Source organism: Centroberyx gerrardi, chromosome 5 (genome assembly GCF_048128805.1).
Source record: "Centroberyx gerrardi isolate f3 chromosome 5, fCenGer3.hap1.cur.20231027, whole genome shotgun sequence".
In the NCBI taxonomy this organism is placed as follows: domain Eukaryota; kingdom Metazoa; phylum Chordata; class Actinopteri; order Beryciformes; family Berycidae; genus Centroberyx; species Centroberyx gerrardi.
In genome coordinates this window covers 10,945,832-10,969,541 of record NC_136001.1, presented here as the reverse complement: position 1 = coordinate 10,969,541, position 23,710 = coordinate 10,945,832, and the positions used below count along the sequence as shown (strand labels likewise).

The 23,710-nt window shown below is 43.5% G+C and overlaps 1 protein-coding gene across 1 annotated transcript in view; it reads right to left on the bottom strand.

Moving 5' to 3' along the window:
* Nucleotides 1-23,536, bottom strand: part of eif4g3a (eukaryotic translation initiation factor 4 gamma, 3a) — a 58,971-nt gene extending 35,435 nt beyond the window's left edge. Inside the window, exons 1-5 of the mRNA XM_078283757.1 lie at nucleotides 22,881-23,536; nucleotides 12,781-12,853; nucleotides 9,829-9,996; nucleotides 8,764-8,856; nucleotides 270-449 (exon numbers count right to left, since the gene is read on the bottom strand). Coding sequence (XP_078139883.1) covers nucleotides 270-449; nucleotides 8,764-8,856; nucleotides 9,829-9,996; nucleotides 12,781-12,853; nucleotides 22,881-23,044 — 678 coding nt within the window. The 5' untranslated portion in view covers nucleotides 23,045-23,536. The remainder of the gene's footprint in view (nucleotides 1-269; nucleotides 450-8,763; nucleotides 8,857-9,828; nucleotides 9,997-12,780; nucleotides 12,854-22,880) is intronic.
* Nucleotides 23,537-23,710: the final 174 nt, after the last annotated feature.

Genomic DNA, 23,710 nt, shown 5'->3' with positions numbered 1-23,710 from the left:
TTGTGCAAATGTGAAATTAAAATAATACTATTTTGCTTAGTTTCCCTCTAAAACATGAAAATGTAATGTTTAGAGCTTCTGTGTTTATTATGTGAAATTATACAAAGAAATCTAACGATACACAATCACACAACCATCACTGGGACTGAAACATGGATGAATGTGGAACTGTAACTAAAATTAAATTGGCAATTAATTCAATTATAGCGGAACCACTTCAAGGTTAATATTTAACAAGTTATCTGCTTCTTTCAGTGTGGCTGTCTCACCTGTGGGATGTAGTACTGTGCAGCCTGTGGGGAGGGGAAAGGCATGGGGGCCATGGTCATCATAATTGGCTGATTAGCGGGGTAGACAGCCGCTGTGGGAGTCTGAGAGCCAGGCCGTAAGGAGGGCGTGTTGGTAGGGATAGTGGGCCTCGCAGTCTGCATCTGGGTCCTCTGGAAAAACTGAAGCCAACAGAGAGAAAGAGACAAAAAAGACAATAAGTACTATCCCAAAGACACCAGTCTCATTTCAACATGCACATCTTGAGAAAACTATCTGCTCTGTTATGATGCGTCACCTGACTCACAGAAAAGTGTAAATGTCATGCTTGATTAAAAATCCAATAAAGTGTTTAATGACTTCGCCATGTGGCCTACACACTTCTCACAGTGCACCAGCCTTACAGTTTGTCAGCATCTCAAAAAAGAGGCCCAGCTAAAGGCACTGGGACTTTCAGTGAACTTTCACTATTGCTCTACCAGACCATTGTTGAACTACTACTACAACTCCCTTATGGCAATATGTGTTACTCTAACGAGTCACAAACATCACAGCCAAGCTCACCAGTCTATTACCAATCTGTCCTCTTTAAAAGAATGCACAGAAAGCCACATCCCATGTGTAGACCATCCCTTGCATCCCTTATTCAACCACCTGCCATCAGGTTATAGATACCATGTGCATGTTTCAGTAGAAACTTTGTAAATGGTGGCATTCATTTAATAAAATACCATGCAATGTTTGAACAGTTTGGATGATGAACAAAGGTCTTGCTGTTAGTGTTGTATTATTGTAAGAGAAAAGATTTTCCGCACCCGAGGACACTGAACATCTAATCTGAATCCAATTTAAGTGAGTCTCCTAACTTAAACTCTGACAAACAAGGAAAAAAGCTTGTAGACCCTATACCACACTATTCTCTACAGGCTCAGACAGGAGGTGGACTACTGTCAGATTGACCTTTTCCAGGTAGGGAGTACCTGTGCCATTTGTCCAGAGAGTTGCAGGCTCTGGGAGGGCACATAAGGTGGCAGTCTGAACTTAGGATCCTTTCAGCTGAGAGTGTGGTGCCTGCTGCCCGACATCACCACCCTGTCACCCAGATGATCTTACACAAACCTGCCATATGGCTCTTAAAAATGCAGCGTGTTCACAACTACGAGGCACTACAGCTAAATATTCTAACAAGAGCATATGAATGGAACTGTGGCTTCATTTACTTTTGTTTTACACATTTATGAATGGCCAGGAAGGAGTTCATTGTCTTGCTTATAGACACTTTGAGAAGTCACACAGTTGTTGACAGACACCCGCTGGCTGTAGTGGGGTTCAAACTAACCACTCAGTTACGAGATGTTCTCTTTAACCACTAGGCCCTGGTGCCATTAGCTACCAAGGCTATCAGAAATACAGCTGTCAGCGCTGCGGTTGCTAAAGGTGCAGAATGTAACAAGCTGAACTTAAATACATGGCTGTGTTGAATGCGTGTCGCATGTCACACCAGCCATGATGTGTTTATCATGCAGCGACATGGCCTTTCCTCATGCATCACAGAGCACGCAAATCATGAAAAATGTCGTTGTGATGACAGGAGCTACAATGACTGCTAGAGAGCAAATGTCAGAATCAATGGAATGTTTAGCATTGCCAGGCTTTGCGTTTGGAGGGCGCATAAAACTTAATGCAGGAATCAATGTGTGCCAGGCAAGATGAAAGACCACGACGAACAGCTGTGACCGACTTCCAAACAACTATGGCTCAAGCTGGAAATACCCAGCCCCAGCCACAGTCACAGTATGGTCCAGCGGAGGGGAGAAGAATAAACAATGCTGTAAAACCATCTAAAAATACTCTAGAGGGAAATCACCTTTCACATAATAAATGAGGTTCAATGGCCTTATTGTAAATAGCCCTGTGCAATCTGGGAAACAACCAGGAAACTGTTCATTACCAGCTATCCTGCTGACATAAGTGAGAAATATGAGTCAACGGACAAAACAAGTTTCCGACACTGTCAACAAAAAAAGTGCTTTGTAGCTAGGCTTTAAACCATCACCTGAAAATGACTGCACTCTTCAAAAAAAACTGTAAAGATATTCCCAGTGGGCGTCTACAAAATAACGTCAAACTTTTCACATTTCCAACAGATAACACACTTTCCTGTCACAAGGACACACAAAAAAAAATCAACTACAAAAATAAATAAATACATAAATGAATCTTAGGGAGGAAGGTGAGTAACTCTTTCATTCCGCATGCTATTCATTCAAACTACGCAAGCCCATTAAAGATGAATAGGGAAAGTGATGAATGAAGCAAAAATGACAAAATTATAAGTTGAAAAGTAATGTTAAGTAATGATTTTCTATGGAATAAAATACAGGTCAAAGGGATAAAATGATGATAAAGTGTTAACCTCTCTACGGAGCATACACTGTAGTGAGGATGATGACCCATTGGAGGGTTTTCGGAGGAGGGGGGTGGGGGGTGGGGGGGGTGGGTTAAAGATTAGGGGGGTTGGGATCATTTGGGGGTGACCCTCATCATGCCATGCAGATCTGCAGAAACTTTTGACATAGAGGTAAATATTACCTGGATGGGCCTGAATCCTCCCTTGAGTATTGAAAGCAGGAAAGAGAGAAAAGCCAATGGGAGACTGCACTGGTGACTGTGAAGCCCCGACACAACACAACACAACACAACACAACACAATACAACACAGCAGTCAATCATTCACTGACACACATCAGGGCAGGAAACTACCTGATATTTTCATCTACCTGACACAGTGGCTGGTGCGTTCCAACAGTTAGCGACTTTGACTCTTTGACCAGCTAAAAATGATCTGTAGAATATAGGGATGGGACGATATATAGAAATTCTATATATCGCAATGCAAAAATGTGACAATACGTATCATGGGGCAGAAAAATTAATCGCCATATGTAGTAATCACAAATGAGACGGCTTGCCCATCACAATTTCACAAGCTCTCCATCCAAATTGTATTTTATTTGCACTTTGCAATGACGTTTTTTAAATGATTGCATTTACATTCTAGAAAGCCAGTGCCATTGCTAAAGAGATTTGAGGCTCAGACATAAACATAATTCTGCACAGTCATACTTTGTTGTCATTGAGCTTTTATTTATTACATCGTATCGTGGTTGTATCGAATTGTGAACCCCATATCACATATTGTATTGTGAGATAAGCATATCGTCCCATCCCTAGTAGAAAAGAACAGAAAAGAAACTCCAAATGATGGTTGGTTAGCTGCCAGTGGGTGGTAGATTGGAAAGGCTTACCAGCTACAGACAAAATTATCAGCATTTGGCTGGTGGGTGTTTCCCACCCTGACATATGAACTTACTGTGTCACTCACACAACACACATGCACACATACACACGCATATAAACACACTTCTCTCTCTCTCTCTCTCTCTCTCTCACACACACACACACACTATATCCCAAGGGGTGATGCCTTTAGCAAATTGTGCAGCCTGAGCCTGCGTGCCTGTCTGCCCCTTGCTTTGCCAACTTGGCGTTTTCCAGCCCCAGTGGACCTGGCTGTCACCCACAGCAATGACTTAGCAACACAGGGAGTGTGTTGAGGGATGCAGGCCAGGGAGGGTTAGACACCACCTTCCATCTTCTGGAGCTAGGTGTCATTACACTGCTCTGTTAGCCTGTTAGTTATCTCCAAAAAGTCTACTTTAGGAATTAAAAAGCAAACCAATTTTCAAAGTGACCATCATGCTTCCCCACCCCAATTTTACACAGGGTTTTAAAGGGGTTTTTATGTCCGGTGGGGTCATTGAAAATTACTCAGCCCATAAATTAACTATGCATACTTTCAGTTCAAGTAAGAAAATGAAAATGCCATAACTGTTGAGCGAGATAGATTTGCATTTTACAGCAGAGAAATAATGATGATAGCGATGATACCGACTGTCTGATATCAGATGGACGCTTACTTTCACCTGATGTGAACCATTTCCCCCTTTCTGAACTCGTCTTTTTCCCCATTTCTCCATCTTTTTTTTGGTCTGGCATGATGCAATGTAAACACAAGTATTATTAGTATAAGTAATAGTATTATAATTAGTTTTATAAGGCATTGTATAAGTTTGTCGCCTGGAATTAGCTCGACATTATCGTTTTTGTTACCAGACTCACCCAAGAATGCCTGCTCTAGTCATTTGAAACAACCTACAACGTCATCGTGACCTGTACACTGTGCAAGTTAAGATGGTAATGCTGACAAAAAAATATGCTAATGTATTGTTAATATGTGACATTTCCACCATTTGAAGCCCACAAAACACAATAGAGTTACAGGGGAAGTGGTAAAGAGTAAACACTCAAGGGGATTAATAGAGTAATTTATGCTCTGAGGAGGAACCATTCATTTCTCTGGAGTGTACAACTAGAGTTGTTCAAGCGGTAACTGTAATTTCCTTTGGATTTGACCTTTTGCTACACACACACACACACACACACACAAGCTGACTCTAATATCCAAAGAAGACAGTTACACTGGTAAGTGAAGAAAAAAAAAGACCATGAAAGAATACTGTTATTTGTTTGAAGAAAGACATATGTTTTTGGCCGATGAATGAATTTTCAGACCTCCATGTACCCTTTACTGTGTGTGAGTGTGTTTGTGTGTCTGTATGTATGTTTCGGGGGGACAATGCTCGTTTTCTCCAACAGTATAATAGGCCATTGTTCGGCTTCATCTGCTTTCCGACTCCACTTCCGTGGCGGCACAAGAGAGCCCAGCGCCAGTTTGTGACAGCCAGGGCATGCACTCTGTGTGTGTACACACTGGTGCCAACAAACACACCCGACACACTTATCCACCTTACTATTTATAGTCCGTTAAAAATGGTCAACATAGAACCATCCAGAAGGTGAGAATGTTAGACAACAAGTGACACAGGACACATTTGGGGGAGTGGGGGTGTGCGTGACACATCAGTCTTAAAAGGGGGCAGCTGCAGTTAATTACAACACAGACCAACAAAAGATAACAGGAAGTCACTATGGCACTGGGACTCGATTTCTGTGCCCAGTCATGTCTCCGGGTCTCAATATCCACATCACAGCCTCATGCACAAGGTAAATACACAAACTACATCATAAATAGCGCATCACCAGTCATGAACGCATTAACATGCTCTTCATAACCTAATGATATTAGTTATCAAAGTGTCAACTGTCTGAAAGGATGAGAATCTAAATTACCTAAGACTAAAAGCCATGAACACAGTCACACACTGGAGTTGGTGCACTCTGAATTGTGCTTGGCTCTTTCCTTGACTATAGCCTACCTGACCATGGGCTAGTATTATGCTCTGCCACCTAGGATAATAATGTGTTAATTTCATTGAATAACCAGAACTCCCTTATTCAGTAAATTTTTTCTACCTCAAAAATCTATAATTTATCCAAAGCCACATTGAGATCTAAACAATCAGATGGCTGTCTATTTTTTATTTCCATTTGTGCCCATCTGAAATGTGGTTTGTACTTTGGGTGCAGCTATGTAGACCAATCTAGACCCTCTTGACCTGCTCCGTGTAGCATTTTTAAACATCAATATATCATTGTCAAATTAACTGTGATACCCTGGCACAATTACAGTGAACAAATGAGACCTGGTCTCGAGAGGATGTTGCCATTGCGAGAATGTCTGAAAGCTTTAATTCTGTATGTGCTGGAAAACCAGAGCCTCAGTAGACCAGAATGCAATGCGGCCACAAAATATGTTGCGTTTTGAGTATGGTCAGAGTAGGGGTTTCTAGCACAACTTCACCTACTTCCAAGGTTCATGGAGAAGGGTATAAGGTCTAAAAAGGTCAAACCTCCAGCAACACTTGTAGTATAAAGAACAACTTTATTGTTAGAGCAACGCGTTTCGGCTTGTGGCCTTCATCAGGGAGCCACATGACCATACCCAACCCATCTTTGTAGGTACCCCATTTGCTGATATGTGTGTGGATGTATATGATTGGTTGTCTTTTATTATTTTTTTACCTTTTTGAATTTTTTTCTGTTACCCTATTTAAATGCGTTTTGAGTATGGGCCACGGCCGCCATCATAGACACGGCCCACTGTCGGCTAGCTACATTAAAGACACCCGCCTTTAATTGAAAGCTACAAGTTCACACCTGTTCTGAGGATTGTCAAATTATTTTGGGAAACGTAGGAAATCACTAACTGAAGTAGGCAAGGCAGGTGGAGGAAGTAAATCACAACACTTCATCACAGAATACTCTTGGAATGCATTGAACATCACCAACTGATGATATCAAACAGTTTAAGAGTGTCAGAGGGTGGAGTTTTCCTTTAATGTGGTAATGATTTATTGGCATTAAAATGTTACACGTAGCACCTTAAAGGAATGTTCATAAAGCTAAGCTGAAGCTCAACCCAGTCAAGACTCTTGAGGGTGTTTGAGATGCACTTTTGAACTGGAATGGAGTCAATGGAAGTTGAAGGGAAACTAAAATACTAACGTGTAAATGGCCGGAAATGTTACTCAAGCCTAGACTTACAACTAGACCACTGAACCAACTGCATGACAGAAAGTTCAAATGTAGGATTGTCCTGCAAAATGTTACCCTCCCTTCATGCAAAGGAAGGGGTAGAGAGCAGTGTATTCTATGGAGGAGACAGAGAGATAGCCCAGAGACAGCAGACTTCTTTTTTAACAGACTTTACATTTGCAAGTTAAAAAAAACACAGCTGTAACAAACCCAACCCCATACTATGTCTTCTATAACTGAAGTATTGCACTAATCGCTACAGCCTTAAATTAAACACTAACAGAGAATAGACACCAACTCTGGGAGTAAAAAAAGTATTGGAGCAGTTACTTTAATACCACAGCACTATACCAGGACCGGAATTGCATGCAATACTAATGCTGGGTATAAGACTCCTAACACTCCCCTTTCTTGCTCAAATGCCATGCCCGGAAAAAAAAAAAAAAGTCTGGAAAAAAGTCATATCTTCTTTTAGTAGCATAATACTCTGTAAGAAAGGCAGGGAGAATAGATGTGAGAACATAAGGGAAAGGCTTGAAATTAAATTTCCTCATAATCACTGGGACACATCCTGTGCCAACATGGTTACTAGTTCCGCTGAGAGCCCAAGCACAGGGCACCTGCAGGTTTCGAGTTAAATTTAAGTCTGAAAAGGACTATTAAAGGCCTATTGAATGCTTGGTAGAATGAACTTTAAGATCAATTTTGCCATAAAAATTAGCATGAAAAGTAGAAAAAAAAAAAAACACACACCCATCAGAAAACAGCTCTGCATGACCAGCTGATATCTTGCTAAAAAAGCAGCACGCTGACAAAAAAATCACGAGATAATTAAAACCTATTAAAGGCTGTATTTAAATGTATGTGAGACATTTTAAGGCCTTCAAATTAGATATTTTATTTTTAAGGAACTGCAGACACTCTACCAGCAGCCCTTTGCCAGCAGGTACCAGGAAACTGCTTTGATGATGATGATGTAAAAGAGGGAGCAGGAGGGGCGTTCAGCAGGGGTAAATTACCTGATGGTGGGTTGGTCGAGGGCCCGTGGCAAACTGGTGGGGGAGGGAGGAGAGGTCCAGCAAGGAGATTGAAGCAGTGATGGCAAAGCAGGGAGAAAGAAGAGAAAGGGCACAAGAGAGAGACACAAAGATAAGATGAGCAATGACAGGCAGATGCTCGCCAATACAATACAAAACCACACACAGCAACAAAGCTTTAAGGACATAAGATGATGCAGCACTCAGACCTGGGTCAAAGTGTATTTGCAAATAATAGCTTAATGTTCGTTTTAACCTGATTAGAGTACCAGACGGGTGGGGTTTACCGCATCAGGACAATGTAGATAATGTCAGGCTAAGTTGCCAAACACAGAAAAGTATACGAACTGCATGCTGTGAGGTATACTATACTGGATTTCAAATAATTTCCTGTGATTGTCTAAGCATTATGGCATTCACTATATTGCCCTCAATGGAAAAACCCTGCCATTGTAACCAAACAGTTTAAAGCAAACTAAGATTTATGTGCAAATACTATTTGACCGAGCTCCGGCAGCCCTTAGTGTCCTGATGACAAGGAGAGGGCTGGGCAGGAGCCGAGTGAGATGAACAGAAAATGCTTACGAGGCCTATGTGTACATAATGTGCTTGCAAAGTGCAGATAATATCATTTGGTTATTTATTATGGGGTAATAAACGAGACCACAATAAAGAAATACAGCCAACAGTGAAATGCATCACTGCCAAAACCATATAGAGATCAGTCAACAGTTAAGCAGCTCTGCGTGGCTTCTCAACATGAGACCTCTCCATCTCTGACTCAACGACATCGTGATCTTCCATAGCAATCGCAGTGGAACACAATCTGTTTGGATTGTCTGACGCAGACGTGCTATAAAGTTGACACCGGGGGAAGGGCGCAGGAGAGAGGGACACTTACCGGGCGACTCTGTGGCTGTGCATTCATTGGCTGTGTCTGGGGAGAATACACTAGAGGGGCGGAGCCAGCATTCTGTCCAGGGTTGTATGGAGACTGTCCAAGGAAGAAATGGAAAGAGGGAGAGAGGGTTGAAGGGCGGTTATATACAAAGCTGGAGATGTACAGCCATCACTCATTGGTCATTTCATTTCGACATTTCACACTTTCACAGGCCAACTGCAACATTCCTCTACAATGCACTAAACAACATACAAGTGTAAGTGTGAATATACTCTGGATGTTGCTGGGAAAAAAAAACTGCTGAGCAAAGATGAACATTGTTCCACTGACGGACCACACATCCTACGTTCCTTTATTCCTCGTCAAGTATGCGGCAGAGCTGAGCAGAGGAGGGTTGAAGCAGCTCTGCTTGCTCTTCTTCGAGCTGGTGCTGGTATGGTTGAGATAATTTAAGTTTGTGCTGGGTGATAGTGCTATTTATAGGAGGCTGGTGAGTGAGTGGAGCTGCTTTAGGGTGAGGCAGTGGGCCATTAGGCCATGACAGAGAAGAGGAACAACTGGGTTCCTCACAGCATAGTCACACACTTCCAGAAAGGCTGAGTCACAGAGTCAACGCGCTTGTGAGCAAGGCAGCCGGAGATGCCAGCATCACAGCAGCAATGCCATTGACTTTCTGTCTTTATGACAAATTGATTAACCCTTTATTTAGAGGACTTTCTCAGAGGGAGCAGCAAAGAGGCAGGCCAGCAGCTTCCGTGTTGCTGATGTCTTGCAGAATATTCATCATTAAGACTGATGTGTTTTACTTTTACTCTGGGCACAGGAACAGTTGCAATACAGCTTGAGCCTGTTTTAATTGGACATTTATCTCAATTTCATGAAAACAATACACTCATGCACACATGGCTTGCTGCTGTATTAGGAACACAGTGAAATAGAAAACAGATGAACAGAAAAAAACTGACAGAAGAAAAGACAAACAATATAGGGTAATAAAAGGCAGGCAGACAGACGGACAGATCAATGGTGAAGAGAGGATGACGGCGGACACAGTGACAAACTCACCCCTCCGCCTGCCTCCCAGCCCTTAGGGTAGCGATATGGGGAAGCTGTGGGTACTGATACCTGAGAGAGCGCCGGGGAGTGGGCATGACCGGGCGGGGTGCCCGCCAAGCTAGGGTGTCCCTTTGTGATGTCGTGAGCAGTGTAATGAGGGCCAGCGTGCCTGGGTACCTGTATCACAACAAGTGGTGAGGTTAGATAGATAGACAGTGTATGATTGCCTGAGAGGAAAGAGACCGAGTCAGACTGATACACACACACACTAACACACACACACACACACACACACACACACACACACACACACACACACACACACGGATGGAGAGAAGGAACAGCAGTGGCAGGATTCCACAGGTCATTAGTCTTCCCTCCTACTGAGGAATGTAAATTAAGTGCTCAAGCTTGGGGATTAGCTCCTGTATGTGTGCAGAGGTGAAGACCTGTGCTGTGCATGTGTGTTGTAGCCTGCTGGGCTCGGACTGGCTGAGACTGGGCCCTGGCCTCTCCTAGAGCCTGCTGCGCCAAACCATGCTGTGCAAGGATGTCTGGGGCTGCAGAGGCCTTACACTGCAAAACTGGGTCAAATAACCATATTAAAATCCCACTCATCTGTGATAAATTGAGTGTGCCTGGCACAATGGAATCAATTGAGTCAAGCTAAACAAGCCTTGTCGATACGGGCCTACAGAGGGCTAAGGGTTGGCACCAGCAGAGTGAATGCACTCAGACCATTTGCAAGGATGAGATCTGACTCAACTCTTAGCCCATGGCGTGGCATGATGTGCCTTGGCTGCTGCAGCTGTGGGCTGGCACCACTGCAGGTGCTGCTTGTTGCCGCAGCAGGCCTGGCACACTGGGGAATGAGATGGGATACTGCAGGCAGAGAGCAGCAGGCAGGCAGCAAGACAGCCAGGAAAGCTGGTCAACCCACCTCTACTCTCCAGGGCTTTTTTTATCTACAAAATCTTACAGTTAGACCTGTTAAAGCTCCTTAAGAGAGCTACTTAGATAACCAACATCTAAAAACTAACATCTCCAAACTGCTATTTTTTCCTACAGTATCTGTCAAGCACTACAGGCTACATTCTGTATCAATCCCTGCTGTATCTCTCTATCTTGTCTGTGTGGCCCACTTCCCTCAGCTGACCTGGGATAAAGCAGCTAATCTAGCTGCTGTTGCCAGGGGAGGAGCCTGCTCTGCTTCAGGCGAATGACTGATTCTGAGGACATACAGAGTGATGGGGTGGGGGAGGGGCGGCGAGCGGCAGTATAGGAGCTGTACATGAGGAGAAGGGAAAGGAGAGGAGGGTGTGTAAACCCAGCCGTCCGTCACACAGCAGACCAAAGTCTTCCACGGGCACGGTTTATTTCCACCGATGTCATCATTATTGCAGCTATCCCCCTAAAATGAACCTACAGAGCTAGAAAATCTCGTGAAACCTGCAATGTTTTGAGCACCAGAATGTTGCAGTAGATAAATAACCTCAAAGCCTATCTTTATGCATACAGGAATGACTTTATTGTGCAATGCGCAACTAGATTTAATGTTACTCTCACATTTCAGACACTTGTCATCGCTGGAGGCATTATCTATTGTGCTATCGAATTACGTTTCTTAGGTATACTTCTTTGCCTGTGAAAGGCAGAGGCAACAGAGACAAGAGCACCAGAAGGCTAACAAGGCTAACAAAACACATTAGCATTTATTTTTCTACAACTGACAGCTACAGTGTTACTAATAAAACGCTGAGGATGTCTAGAGCAGTGGCGACTCTCACTTGTACTTATTCTGTCAGCTCTGTTCATTTTGCGCAAGAAAAACGATAAAACGTGAATTAAAATAAAATTGATGTTCTTATCTCCCGTTTTTGAAGTATGCACATTCATTTATAAGATGTGCGACAGTGACCAAAGGGATATCCGTATCTTTATTGGTGGGATGTTCACTACTCAGTAGCTTCCCAAGTCTCCCCAACCCCCACACAGATCACTGCCCTCCAGGTAAATGCACATTTGGCTCAGCATAGAATGGAGAAGCCCAGATCAGCATAGCAGTGCACCGAGAGGCAGAGGATTGCTGTATAACATATGACCATTTGTGAAGGGTGTGGGTCATCTCAGTCCCAGAGGATGGGAGGACTGTGTAAACACAAACACATGCATGATATTGGTAAATGCCATGCAGGGTTTGTTTTCATCTACTTGGGTAGACAGGTATGGTTTGCCACCCAGGACAATACATGGTAAAATACGTATATGAAAGTACATTTTGTTTCGTTCTGTGACTGAATTTCACTGAATATCTGATGCCCTAAACTTCAATTATGTGGCAATTATTTGACAAAGATCTGATGGGGAGGGGAATGTTGATGAACTGCCAGTGAATGGCAGTGGTTCCCTGAAGTGACAACATTTCCAAAGAAGGCCTCCTGCGGTCAGATTACAGCATTGTGTCTTAACAAGTATGCCTTCTCCTTTTTGTGCTAAAAATCTCAAATACACACACACGCATTCCCTCACACACACACACACACACACACACAAGAATAAACATACAGGGCATTGGTGGGACATACCTTCATTTCCAAGTTATGACAAGTAAAGAGACAAGTAAATAACACTAAATACTAATAATAATCCTACAGACTAATTCAACTATTTTCTACATAATGGACTACCTTGCGATGTTCTGAAACAGTGTTAGACCAGTGTGAGGTGTGATGAACCAAGACTGGGGGAGGCAGGCTAGGGTGTGTGTGTGTTGGAGGGAGTTGCATAAACTGTATGTGGTATGAGCAATCATGGGAAAGACCTGTGTGAATACCGTATATGTAAGTGTATATGTGCCATACAGGAGTGTCTTTTTTTTAAAGTATGCAATTTGTGTGTATGCTGTATACATTAGTGTATGTGTGTGTGTGTGAGAGAAAGAAGTTCTATGCAGTGACTCACGCTGTAGACTGCAGCGACTCCAGGCTGTGTGGGGAAGATTCGGTCGTCCAGTGATGGCTGAACCCGTGGGATTCTGGAAAGTGGTGTGTTAAGGGAAAAAAAGACAACTGAAGACCAAAAACGGGTCGCATGACAGGTGAGAGTCGGTGACAGAAATACAGGGACATGGACCGGTCAACAGGCAAGAAACCAGTCATGTTTTCTGTATACTACACAAAGACGTGTCTAAGTCGAAATGCTGCTGACCAAACCACTCAAGGACACTTTATCCAGCGTTTCCTGTTTAGTGAATAACTTTAACACAACTCTGCTGAAATTACTTAATTCCAGAACTTTGCTGGCACATTAGGAAGTTTTTATGCAATACTTTTAGCTGATTCAAATCCAAAGGGCTTTCCTCAACCCTGATGTGCTCGGCTAGTTTGATTTTTAAGGATTTTCTCTCATCCCCTACAGCCCTCCCCCCCCCCCCCTCCACCCCACCCAAAATGCCCCATCTCCAAGAGTACACCATGTACCTTCACCATTCTGCACGTGTTCAAGGGAAATCCCGACATGGATTTCTGGACCGATCCAGACCTCCCACAAAGGGAACTGACAGAGCTTGAGAATGGACAACTGCTCAGCACTTTCAGAAAAAAATAGGAAAGGTAGGAACTGCAATCCATTATTCATTCTCCCTTCTTTTGCTTAAGGGCAGTCTAAGAAATCAAAGAAAAGTCCTGCCACAACACTAGTAAAAACCTATATTTGGCTTGATTAACCCTCATGGAATTAATTGCGCACAAAGTGTAGATGACGTTCCATTTCTTTATGGTGTCTGGAACATGTGATAATGAGACTCACCGGGAGACATCACTCATGTGTTAGAGAGGATAGAGGGAGTGTATAGCAGCCAGACAGAAGAGAGAACACCAGTAGTTAGTAACCTGCTCAGGCAGTTGTCTGTGACAGAGAAATTTAGGCTCACACACTGCTGGTCACATGGTTTAAGGGAAACGGAGCGTCTGGCTTTCTTCCTTTCACCCGAATCACGCCTCTCTTTCCCCTAAGCCCTCTCCCTTACTCTGCTCTTGCCTGCAGGGGCCGTCATCTCTCCTGGCACCCTGCCGACACCTCCACTCCTCACAGAGAACACGAGAGGGAGTGAAAGGGAGAGAGGGAGATAAAGAGAGAAAGAATAGCTTGACAGAAGACGCAGATTTAAAAAGCACAAGTACAGCAAAGGCATGATCTGTTTTGTGGCTGGGGAATTTGGGAAAAACAACACCACAAAACATACACGCTCATGTACGCACACACAGAAATTAACAGCAATTAGAGGCTGTGTCTCTTCACGCTGACATGACAGATGCACAATAAAACAGAATCGATAAACTGTGCGAGGGGCAAAACCGTATTTACAATTCCTAACATTTGTTTTAACATGCTTGGAGTACCAGGCAGGAGAGATTTACCACATAGTGAGTACCAGAAAGACTACACAATCACAGCAAAGCATTTGAAGGTTGTGTACTTCCAGTGACAGATTACCTGTTACGATCTGAATTGCCCTAATGCGGTAAATCCAACCCACTTGGCACTCTAAGCAGGTGAAAAAATAAATGGTAAGAATTATTAACATATATTATTTTACCCAGGTCTGGTGAAGAGGCCAATAAGAGAGCGAGGGAGAGAGAGATAGAAAGACAGAGAGAGGGGCTGGGGGCTATTGACAGCGAGGCAACCTGATCTGTCTGCTCTAGGTGACCGCTGGTTGGCAGGGGCGTCTGTGTTGGGGAATGTAAACAGAGAGCAGGGAGAGAGCCGTAGACAGGTGAAAGCTGGGCTCAGCCCACTGAGGCAACAGGGACAATTCCACCTGGGGGTCAGAGGTCGTCGTCAACAGCGTCGGGCGCAGGGATAGTGAAGGGAAAAATGATCAGGTGAGACGAGACAGCTGACACCCTCGGGATTTGGCAGGCCAGACTGCGAGACTCTTACTGGAATTACAATCTGATCCATTTGTGACAATTGCTATTTAGTGCTGAATTGTCCTTAGGCAATCTATGTGCAGAGGCATGAACTTTATGTGACATAATAATTTCCAGAGACATGAATATCGAGGGTAAGTGAACAGTGCAAAAGGCTAGTGTCAACACTGGTGTTGCTACCACAGAGTTATGCAACCTAGATTCTACAGGTTCTTGTATGGTCACATGTGCATGGTTCAACTTTAATCATTTTGCATTACCCTCAGAAAATTTAAATGTTAAATTTTCACTTGCCAAAATGTATATCCAACAGGAATAGGAGGAACTGCAAAATAGCCAACATATTTGGCCAATAGTTACAGATAACACACATAAATTATGCTGTAACATTATTTCCAACATCAACAATCCATTCACTGCAGCACACTTTAGTCATGAATCTCAAATTAATTTGCCATTACAGCCTCAGCTGGATGTGTCAAAAATCTTCTTTTTTTTCTCTTGTAATTACAGCCAAATTGTGAAAACAAATTATCATTTAGCTGGCTGAAAAGAAGCACACAGATTTCTGCCATCTCAAAGAAAGAGGGCAAACACCTGTAGTCATGCACCATGTTTTTTCTGCCACAAATTAGCTGTACTGTTTGAAGTGAAACACTTGTGTCAAGCCCTTAGCTGGAATAGGTTTCCAAACATCACGTTCTGGGTGACACCGAACAGGTGATAAACATTTAACAGAAAACTGCTAATTTAATTGGAAACTTAAACAAGCGCGAATTCGCAATAGCTGCGACCACGTATGCGCATGCATACACGCGTGGGGAAATTTTTGTGGACCAACCAACCAACCAACCGACCGACCGACCGAGCGAGCTATACAGCTGCTAAAAACCAAGCTGTTTTAATTCTTCTTCTGGACAACTTGCAAAATCATTTTATTTAACTGACCAATGTTGGTGTTGGACAAGCCTTACAGCAAAATTAACATACCGTAAAAACATTTGCAACTTTTGGCTACACGTATTCTTGTGTGGGCTCATCAATCGTCAGCTAACAACACTGGCTCTCCCACTTGCCCATAGTGATGTCTTGCCCTTGCTATCAGTTTGCTTCACTTCTTTAACAAACTAAAGCAGTGTGGCAAGGATATGACTTTTTTCCCCACCCCGTCAAAGTTACTTTGCCCATTTGCAGTTTGAAGACCAAGTGATGGTGGTGAAAACATTCCAAGGGCATGACAGTTGAGTTGAGGTTGTGTATTCATGCAGTCATGTCCAGGTGATCATGCTGGGAAAAGAAAATGTCCTAAAGCAACACATCACTTATGTCAAGCCCTGCATGTGCAAGGCCAGGTAACCAGATGGATGCAGACACTTTGCAATCAAGCTCAGCTGCATGTGCCAGGCACAACCATGAAAGTGGCTGACCGCACTAATTACACCTTAGTCATTTGTTTGATCTTCATTAATTTTCCGCTTGAGGAGAGAGGGCAAGCACAATGTCATATTAAAGACTTACAACAGGGATATTGCCTCACAAAATGAGACTGTCAGTGTAAAATTAAGATGGTTTATTTGCAGAGTAATCACCTGCAACAGCCAGCCAACTGAAACTGGACAAAAGGAGGCCATTGGTGACTGATTTACATTTGACCCTGGCTTACTTTGATACATGGATGGGACATATAATGAAATGCATCATGCGGATGGAGGAGGGTGTCACAGGTCTAATTGACATATACCTCGAGGATGCCAACTATCCAAACTGGAAGGACATGGGAGGACAGTCAATCTCTGCTCCTGACGCTCTAAGCGTGCATTTAGGAGGTTTGTGATTTTTAGAAGCGCATCCTTTAGATCACTCATGAAGTGATTTCAATATCAAGTGCTATAACTTGGAAATGGCTTGAGGCCTAAAAGGTTGCCTATACTGAATACAATATCAGTTAGGCTAAATTAAATAAAGCTGTTGTCTTTGAAGTGGGTATTGAATGCAAGCCTAATCAAAAACACAACGCTGCACCTTTTCTCCAGAGCAGACAACACATAGTAGAAAATGGCAAACATTTCAAATCAGCATCCCACAGATGTTGTAAAACAACTCTTTCTGGGGAAACTCCGCCCCGCATGCGTAGCTGCTCGAGGCATCTAGCAAGAGCCTCTGTGCACGGACAATACTGAAGCCTGAGTCCAACCTGCAGAATTTTACAGAAAAATCCCCACTATGTGCGGTTAGAGACTAGGAGCCTCTATGCATAATGGGGTTTGCCTCTTTTGTGAAGGGGGAATCCCCAAGACCAGCGCTCGTCAGCGGTCGGGAGTGGGTTAGGAGACCCACTTTTGGGGGGGAACAGTGTATTATCTAATATGTTGTTGCCAAGGTAAAATTTGTGTCCCGAGCAAAACCTGCTGGGAACCACAGCCTAAACTGAGTCTATGTTGACCCTAGCTCTCCTGGGAGATCATAAAGTAGCTGCAGCCACTCCCCCACTGTCCCTTGACCCTTAGAGCCGCAAGGGAGGAAAAGCCGGTGCTGCTCCTGCTTCATCATAAGCTTACTGTAAAGCCACTTAAGCGCTGAATATGTGAGTGAGTGAGAGGGAGGGAAAGGGAGTGACAGGAGGAGATACAGACTTACAAATAGCAGAGATGTGATCAGAAAGACAAAAAAGCAGGAAAACAGTAATCTCCCGCTAGAAATCAATGGATGAATTGGAGTTGTGTGGCCAACACCCCAACCCCGACAAATCACATCCCTTAAATACCCAAGAACAAGAGGCGAGAGAGGGTCAGAGTGAGAGATGAGCTTCGTTTTTTGCTGACTTAGCTGTTCTACAGACAAATACCACCAATATGTAACAGTTATGTTTGCCACTGCCATATTACACATAGGCAATTTCTGTGTGTCACAGCAGCGCAGCCTTACGTCACATAAATATGGCCTCCATTTTTTTATGGGCCAACAGGATCCTCCCATCTCTCTTTACAATGACCCAGCCTCTACCCTCAGTGCAGGCTACCTGGAAATCAGTGCATTGGGTTCAGAGTGGAGGCACAGGAAGTGAGTGGAGACGGCCCAGATGGTGCAGACACAAACCCTCCTTCTCCCTGCTGGCCCACTGGCCACTCACACACACAGTCTCTCTCAAACACACACACACACACACACACACACGCACACACACACCGGTGGATAAACACAGAGCTCACAAAGCTCTAACTGCCTGCCTGCTGTTGCTGAGACTGCTCTTTCACTACAGTACTGACAATAGGTGGTAGGTCGGTCGATTCAATTCTTGTGCAAACCAAATCTTTGGCCATACTGATCCTGGAGGTATTCTATAGCCAAGCTTTCTCCTATTAAAAGATTAGCCTTATTTGTTTTTAAGTATGAACCATCAACAAGACCATGCTCCCCTGAAAGAGCACTTCATTAACTGTTTATTTTCAATCTGGGCCTTATTTTCCTAGTTTTTGTCATCATGACAACTGATTGAGTGTGTATTGGAGAGCAATTTTGAACTCAGAGGGCCAATGCAATCTCCAGCAGTTGAATCCAAAAAGCCATTAAAACACATCCTTTCAACACAATAACACTCACACTGCAGTTCCACGTCTTTGAATAGCTGTGATTGAACAATTATCACAGCATTTATAGTTACAATAAACCATTTGATACTTTTTAGCGCTGCTCAATCACTTCCTTGTTTACTTTGCTGGCTGCCGGTTTTCTGCTGCGTTCAGGTCATATTAGAAGAAACAGAAGAACAGGCCTTCATAGCTTCAGCTTGAAGGCATTCATGTTTTACTCATTGTAACCTCCACATCCAAAATCTTTTGTATTTATTCATTTAAAATCAACCATAAACAATCTACAGCATATATTTCGTAAGTACAGTTGATTGCACTAGTGTGAATATAAATCATAATTTTGATTTTTAATACCTTGGACTGCTGACATCGGTGGATTCCCTGCTATGTTTACTGCTTGTGTTGACACACTTCCACAAGTATGAGATAACAGAGCCTGCAAAACTTCCCACATATCCTACTTGTAATTACGACTAGGAGGTTGATGTGAATGTTTTTTCCCAGTCAGCAGTCCGCATTTACGGAAAATCCAATATAACATGAACGCGGCATCAAAGTACTTGAACAGTCTACTTCCCAACTGCATAATGCTCAAATGAATGATGGGAAAATCTGTTGTAGGCCGGTCCCATTGCAGCATGAGTGTTATTGTGTTGGAAGGGCGTGTTTTAATCTCTTTTTGGGCTCAGCTATTGGAGATTGTGTTTTGCTTCTGGGTGTTTATTGAAGAGCAGCGCTCCCCGCGAACTGAAGGTACGTAAAGCTCTACAGTGAAGTAAGCGACTAAATTTTTAACACAATTAATCGTCATTATGGCAAAAACTAGGAAAATAATGGGTTGCAAAATAACCAGAATTATCCTTTAATTAAATCTGACAACACTGCAAGAAAACAACTATTTCAACCAATATCCAGGCTAAGGTCTCAAATAACTCTTCTTGGCAATGGCATGGCAACACGATCCTACATGAAATATTCAAAGTAACGGGACAGACGGTCAATCTGCACTTCTAGGTGGCAAAAAGCAGAAGAGGTGTCAAAAGCTAAATTAAAAATATTAGGACCATCTGCTTTTTTCCATGACTGGCCAGGTGAATCCAGATCAAAGTTACCAGTTATTATGGATTTCACTTTCTAAAAGCACTTTGATCACGATGAAGAGATGTAGATGAAGGGGAGAAGACAGTTTAAAGTAGGATTTTTAAGCCTTGAGACAATTGAGACAGATTGCACAGAAGGGGGCTAAACTCAATATTGGTTAGGTGGTCCTAATATTTTGTGCACTCAGTGTAGGGTTGAGTGTGCTGGTGACACTCCCTCTCTGCAAGGAACAGACCTGGGCCGCTCTGAATGCCAGCTCATAACAACTCAGCAGTTTATTTTTAACACCCCACAGTGAGTGCGCTCATGAGAATATCTCAACATGTAGGCTGCACACACCTGTCCTGGAATATGGGACCACTGCACTGTGTGACCTACCAGCTGGGTACATACATTACCTAACTGTAACTCATAACTCTACAAATACCGGCTGCGTAATTAAAGTGTTTGCTTGCCTGGCTCACAGGCTACACTCAACTTCATTGTTCTTTATTAGCCCATGCTGTCATTCTTTTTTATGGGAACCCAAATGAGGACAAAGAATTTATAAAATTAGCAAAGTTGGGAGACAGAGGGAAAGGAGTGCGCCTAAAGAAAGAGGGATGAAGGTACTGTACCATAAAACCTAAGGGGGGAGGGGGTGAAGGCAAGACAAGGAGGGGAGAGTGGGGAGAAGTGAGGCCTTTAGTTCCCTCTACCAGGCCAGCAGTAGGCTGAGGTGAGGTAGGGAGGGAGGGAAGGAGGGAGGGAGGGAGGGCTGAGGCAGGCTGGCTGACCTGGGCCTTTGTTGGCAGATGGTGGGAAGCGCCGCCTTGGCCTCTCGCTCTGAATGCTAAGCAGTGCTGCCATTGTCTGGGGTGTGCAGCAGCAGCCGCATGCGCTGGGTGTTTCTCTGGCAACCAGGAACAGAAACAAACTGCCCCCCACCCCACACACACACACACCTCACCATCCACCCGCTCTCAACCCCTGCGCATCTCAAACTCCATACAGACACACACACAGACACACACACACACACAGACACAGGAACATCCCCTGAGTGGGAAATCCCATCCACTGGGAGCGCAGGCCAGACGGAACATAACATGCTCCCACACTCCTGACCTCAGAGGGCAGGGGAGAGCAAAAGGGCAGACGAGCTGCGACACTCACATGGTTTTCAATAGACAAAAAAATCAAACGCAGTGTCGTCGAGTGTATTGGAATCCTGATGGGAGTTGTGGATTGTCTTTTTTTTTCCTTTGAGAAGTTGGTTGACATTGTACTTAGTAAGAATTCATTTTTTAAAGAGGGTATCTATCGATGATCTTTAGCTGGTGTAATTACTATGGAATGAATGTATTCCATCAGTACATTTATGCACTTTTTAATTGAATTTTCATTTCCCCACACGCATAGGCATGTACCCATATACACTGAATCATATTATAATGTAGCTGTAAACCAATTAGGCTAACTCTAATTTCTACTACCCCTGAAAAGCTACAGCAACAGTAATTACAGTCTTATAAACTACTATTACTTTGATGCCTACCACAAGTTTGTCCTATTATTTTTAACAGGCAGGCATGTCCGCTAGCATCACCGGATCACTGGCCATAGCAGCATCAAGAGGGGTTCAGAAATGTAACTCAAAATCAGATTAGTCACAAGGGTGGATCTAGCCATTAAGTGAAGCAAGAGCAATTGTAACCAACCACGAAGCCAAATAAAACAATTATGCCAATGAGGTGTGACATCCCCACATCAAAATGAATATTTGTCATTATTATAGCTATCATTATGTATCCCTATCCCTTTACTAAAACATCCATAACAGTAAATGGATAGGGAGCAGTTCCATACTCAATCGATTATTACTATCATCATGCTGGAAGTAGGTCAAGTAATTTTACCAGTCATTTTAAAAGCTTGGAGAGTCCAAAGAGGACACAGCAAAAAAAACATATATAGACAGCATTACCCCTTGTGCTGCATCTGATTTACTCATCCAACTTTAAGATAATTCAAAAACATCACACCACACTGTAGGCAAGAGAGGGAGTAAGATTGCTCCCTGCAATTATCAGCTACTTACTGTCCCTTACAGATGTCAGTGACACAGGCTGGCTCAGGCTGTGGGTGGCAGAAAATCAGGCTGAGACAACACACCCAAAGCTAAGCCACAACAGAAGCTGTCAAATCTCTAAACCACATCTCTCTGCCACTAGCAGACAGAAGAAGTCAACCTAATCCTCTCTCACACTACTGCCACCATGCTGTAAATTAAACAGGAGGTGACATAACCACGGTGACTTCACTCCAGGAAATGTAGAACCATGACAGAATAATACTGGTCTACCATGGAGTGTACAATATTTCTGTAGGGATGATTAATTCTTAATTCTTATATGTGTAAAGGCACAAGTAAAGGTCTATTTTGGGGCAGAGACAGCAGTAGGCCATGTCAATAAAGCTCTGTTTAGAGGCAGAGACAGCACTTGGCCATGACAAACACCAGGTCAAACACCGGGTTTATCTTTGTAGAAAATTTAAAACACCTTTTAATCCAGAGTACAGAAGAGAAAACACTATGATGATGCAATATCCGTGAGCTCAATAAACTCAAACTCATTTTTATCAGCCGATTATCTATGTGGTCATACCAAGTGAGAAAGCAAACGTCACCATCTGTCAAGATGGTCATGAAACTAGCTAGCTACCAGCTTACAACCGGCTGTCATCTTGAGAGCTGCCTGGCCCTGGCACCGGCAGGCCTGTCAAAGTGCAGCGTAGCACCCCATTAAAAAGCTAACGTTACTCAGGTAATGTGGAATTTGAGGGGAGAGGAAGTGTGATGGCCAAAGCCTGGCCTTACACGGGCTATCGGTAACATTAGCCCTATTACAAAGCCACAGGTCACCACCCTGAAATGGATGAAACTTGCTGTTCTGCGACGTGTCTTCAGACTTCTGCACTGGCTAGCCAAGGAAGCTAGCTGGCTAGTAACTAGGCTAATGCACCTTGCTAGCAACAAACGTTAACTGAACAAAGCCGGTAACCGGTGTGGAAAGCCTGCAAGCTTGCCGGTTATAGCGTTCCTACGCCACATAATGCTACCATATATGTTACAAGTTGGTAACTGCGATATGTCATGGTCAAAGATTATTAATTACACATATAATTGGAAACAGTAATGTAACTACCGTAAATCGAGCTGACATTAGCGTTAACTACGGTGCTGCAGCCGGCTTCATAAGCTAACGTTAGCATGCTAGCTAGCTAATTGTCCCTCCCCTCCCCTCCCTACTCCTTCCATACGAAACATCACTCGTTCCCCGCATCCAACCTCAATTATCATGAATAAAACAACCAAACATATTCTACATTTATAAAGAAACGTGAAATGCATCAAATTACAAGCCATTCCCATGTCACTGAAGTCAAAGGATACTGAGGTGGCGGAACAGCGGTAGGCTGAGGAGCGGTTGGGGCTCCCGGCGGTAAAGACACGGAGGTCAGGGTAGCCCGCAGTTGGCTCGACGGAGAGGGGCCAGTTCCAGGTCCGCTAACTGCGACAGCGGCGGATTTGGTGACCACTTTCGGTGGCAAACTCATCGCAAAAAATTAACAAATGAAAACAATACCTTAATAAATACTGATACAAACAATGTCTAGCTTGCATACATATAGCAAGCGTTGCAGATTCTTGAAGCAGGCCCCAAATCCCTTAGACGAACTGGGATAACGAAGCTCGAATAGCAACACAAATGTCTTTTTCATGGAAAGTCGCTGTTCGGATCAGCGGTGCTATTCATGGGGACGGTGGGAGGTTTGCCTCCCTTGCCCGTCCGGAACCTCCGCGGATCCGGTTCGGTTCGTTTCTTCAAAGAAATATTGCCGCGATCTTCAACCTCCTTCAGCAATTTACCTTTTCTTCTCAGCAAGTGTGTTTTCTATCATTTTTTTCTCACGGAGATGGGAGACTTCGTCAACATGGCGTTGCGGCCGCTTCCAGCAGTCCGGGCAGGACAGATGATTCGGCAATTCTCGGCCAGTTACGGAGATGCTCGGCTTTTCAAAGACGGCTATCGAAAGCATGCTTCATGTTTCCACAATGTGTCGTAAACACTAGTTCAGCTAGATTGTTTTGTCCTATTTTCACATTTTCAGCATGGTTGACAAAATGAAAGTTTTTAAGTGTAAGAATGTGTCATTTGCAACGGCTGAAACACTGGAACAGATAATAAAAAACAACAACCATAAACTGTCCAGTAGTATCAA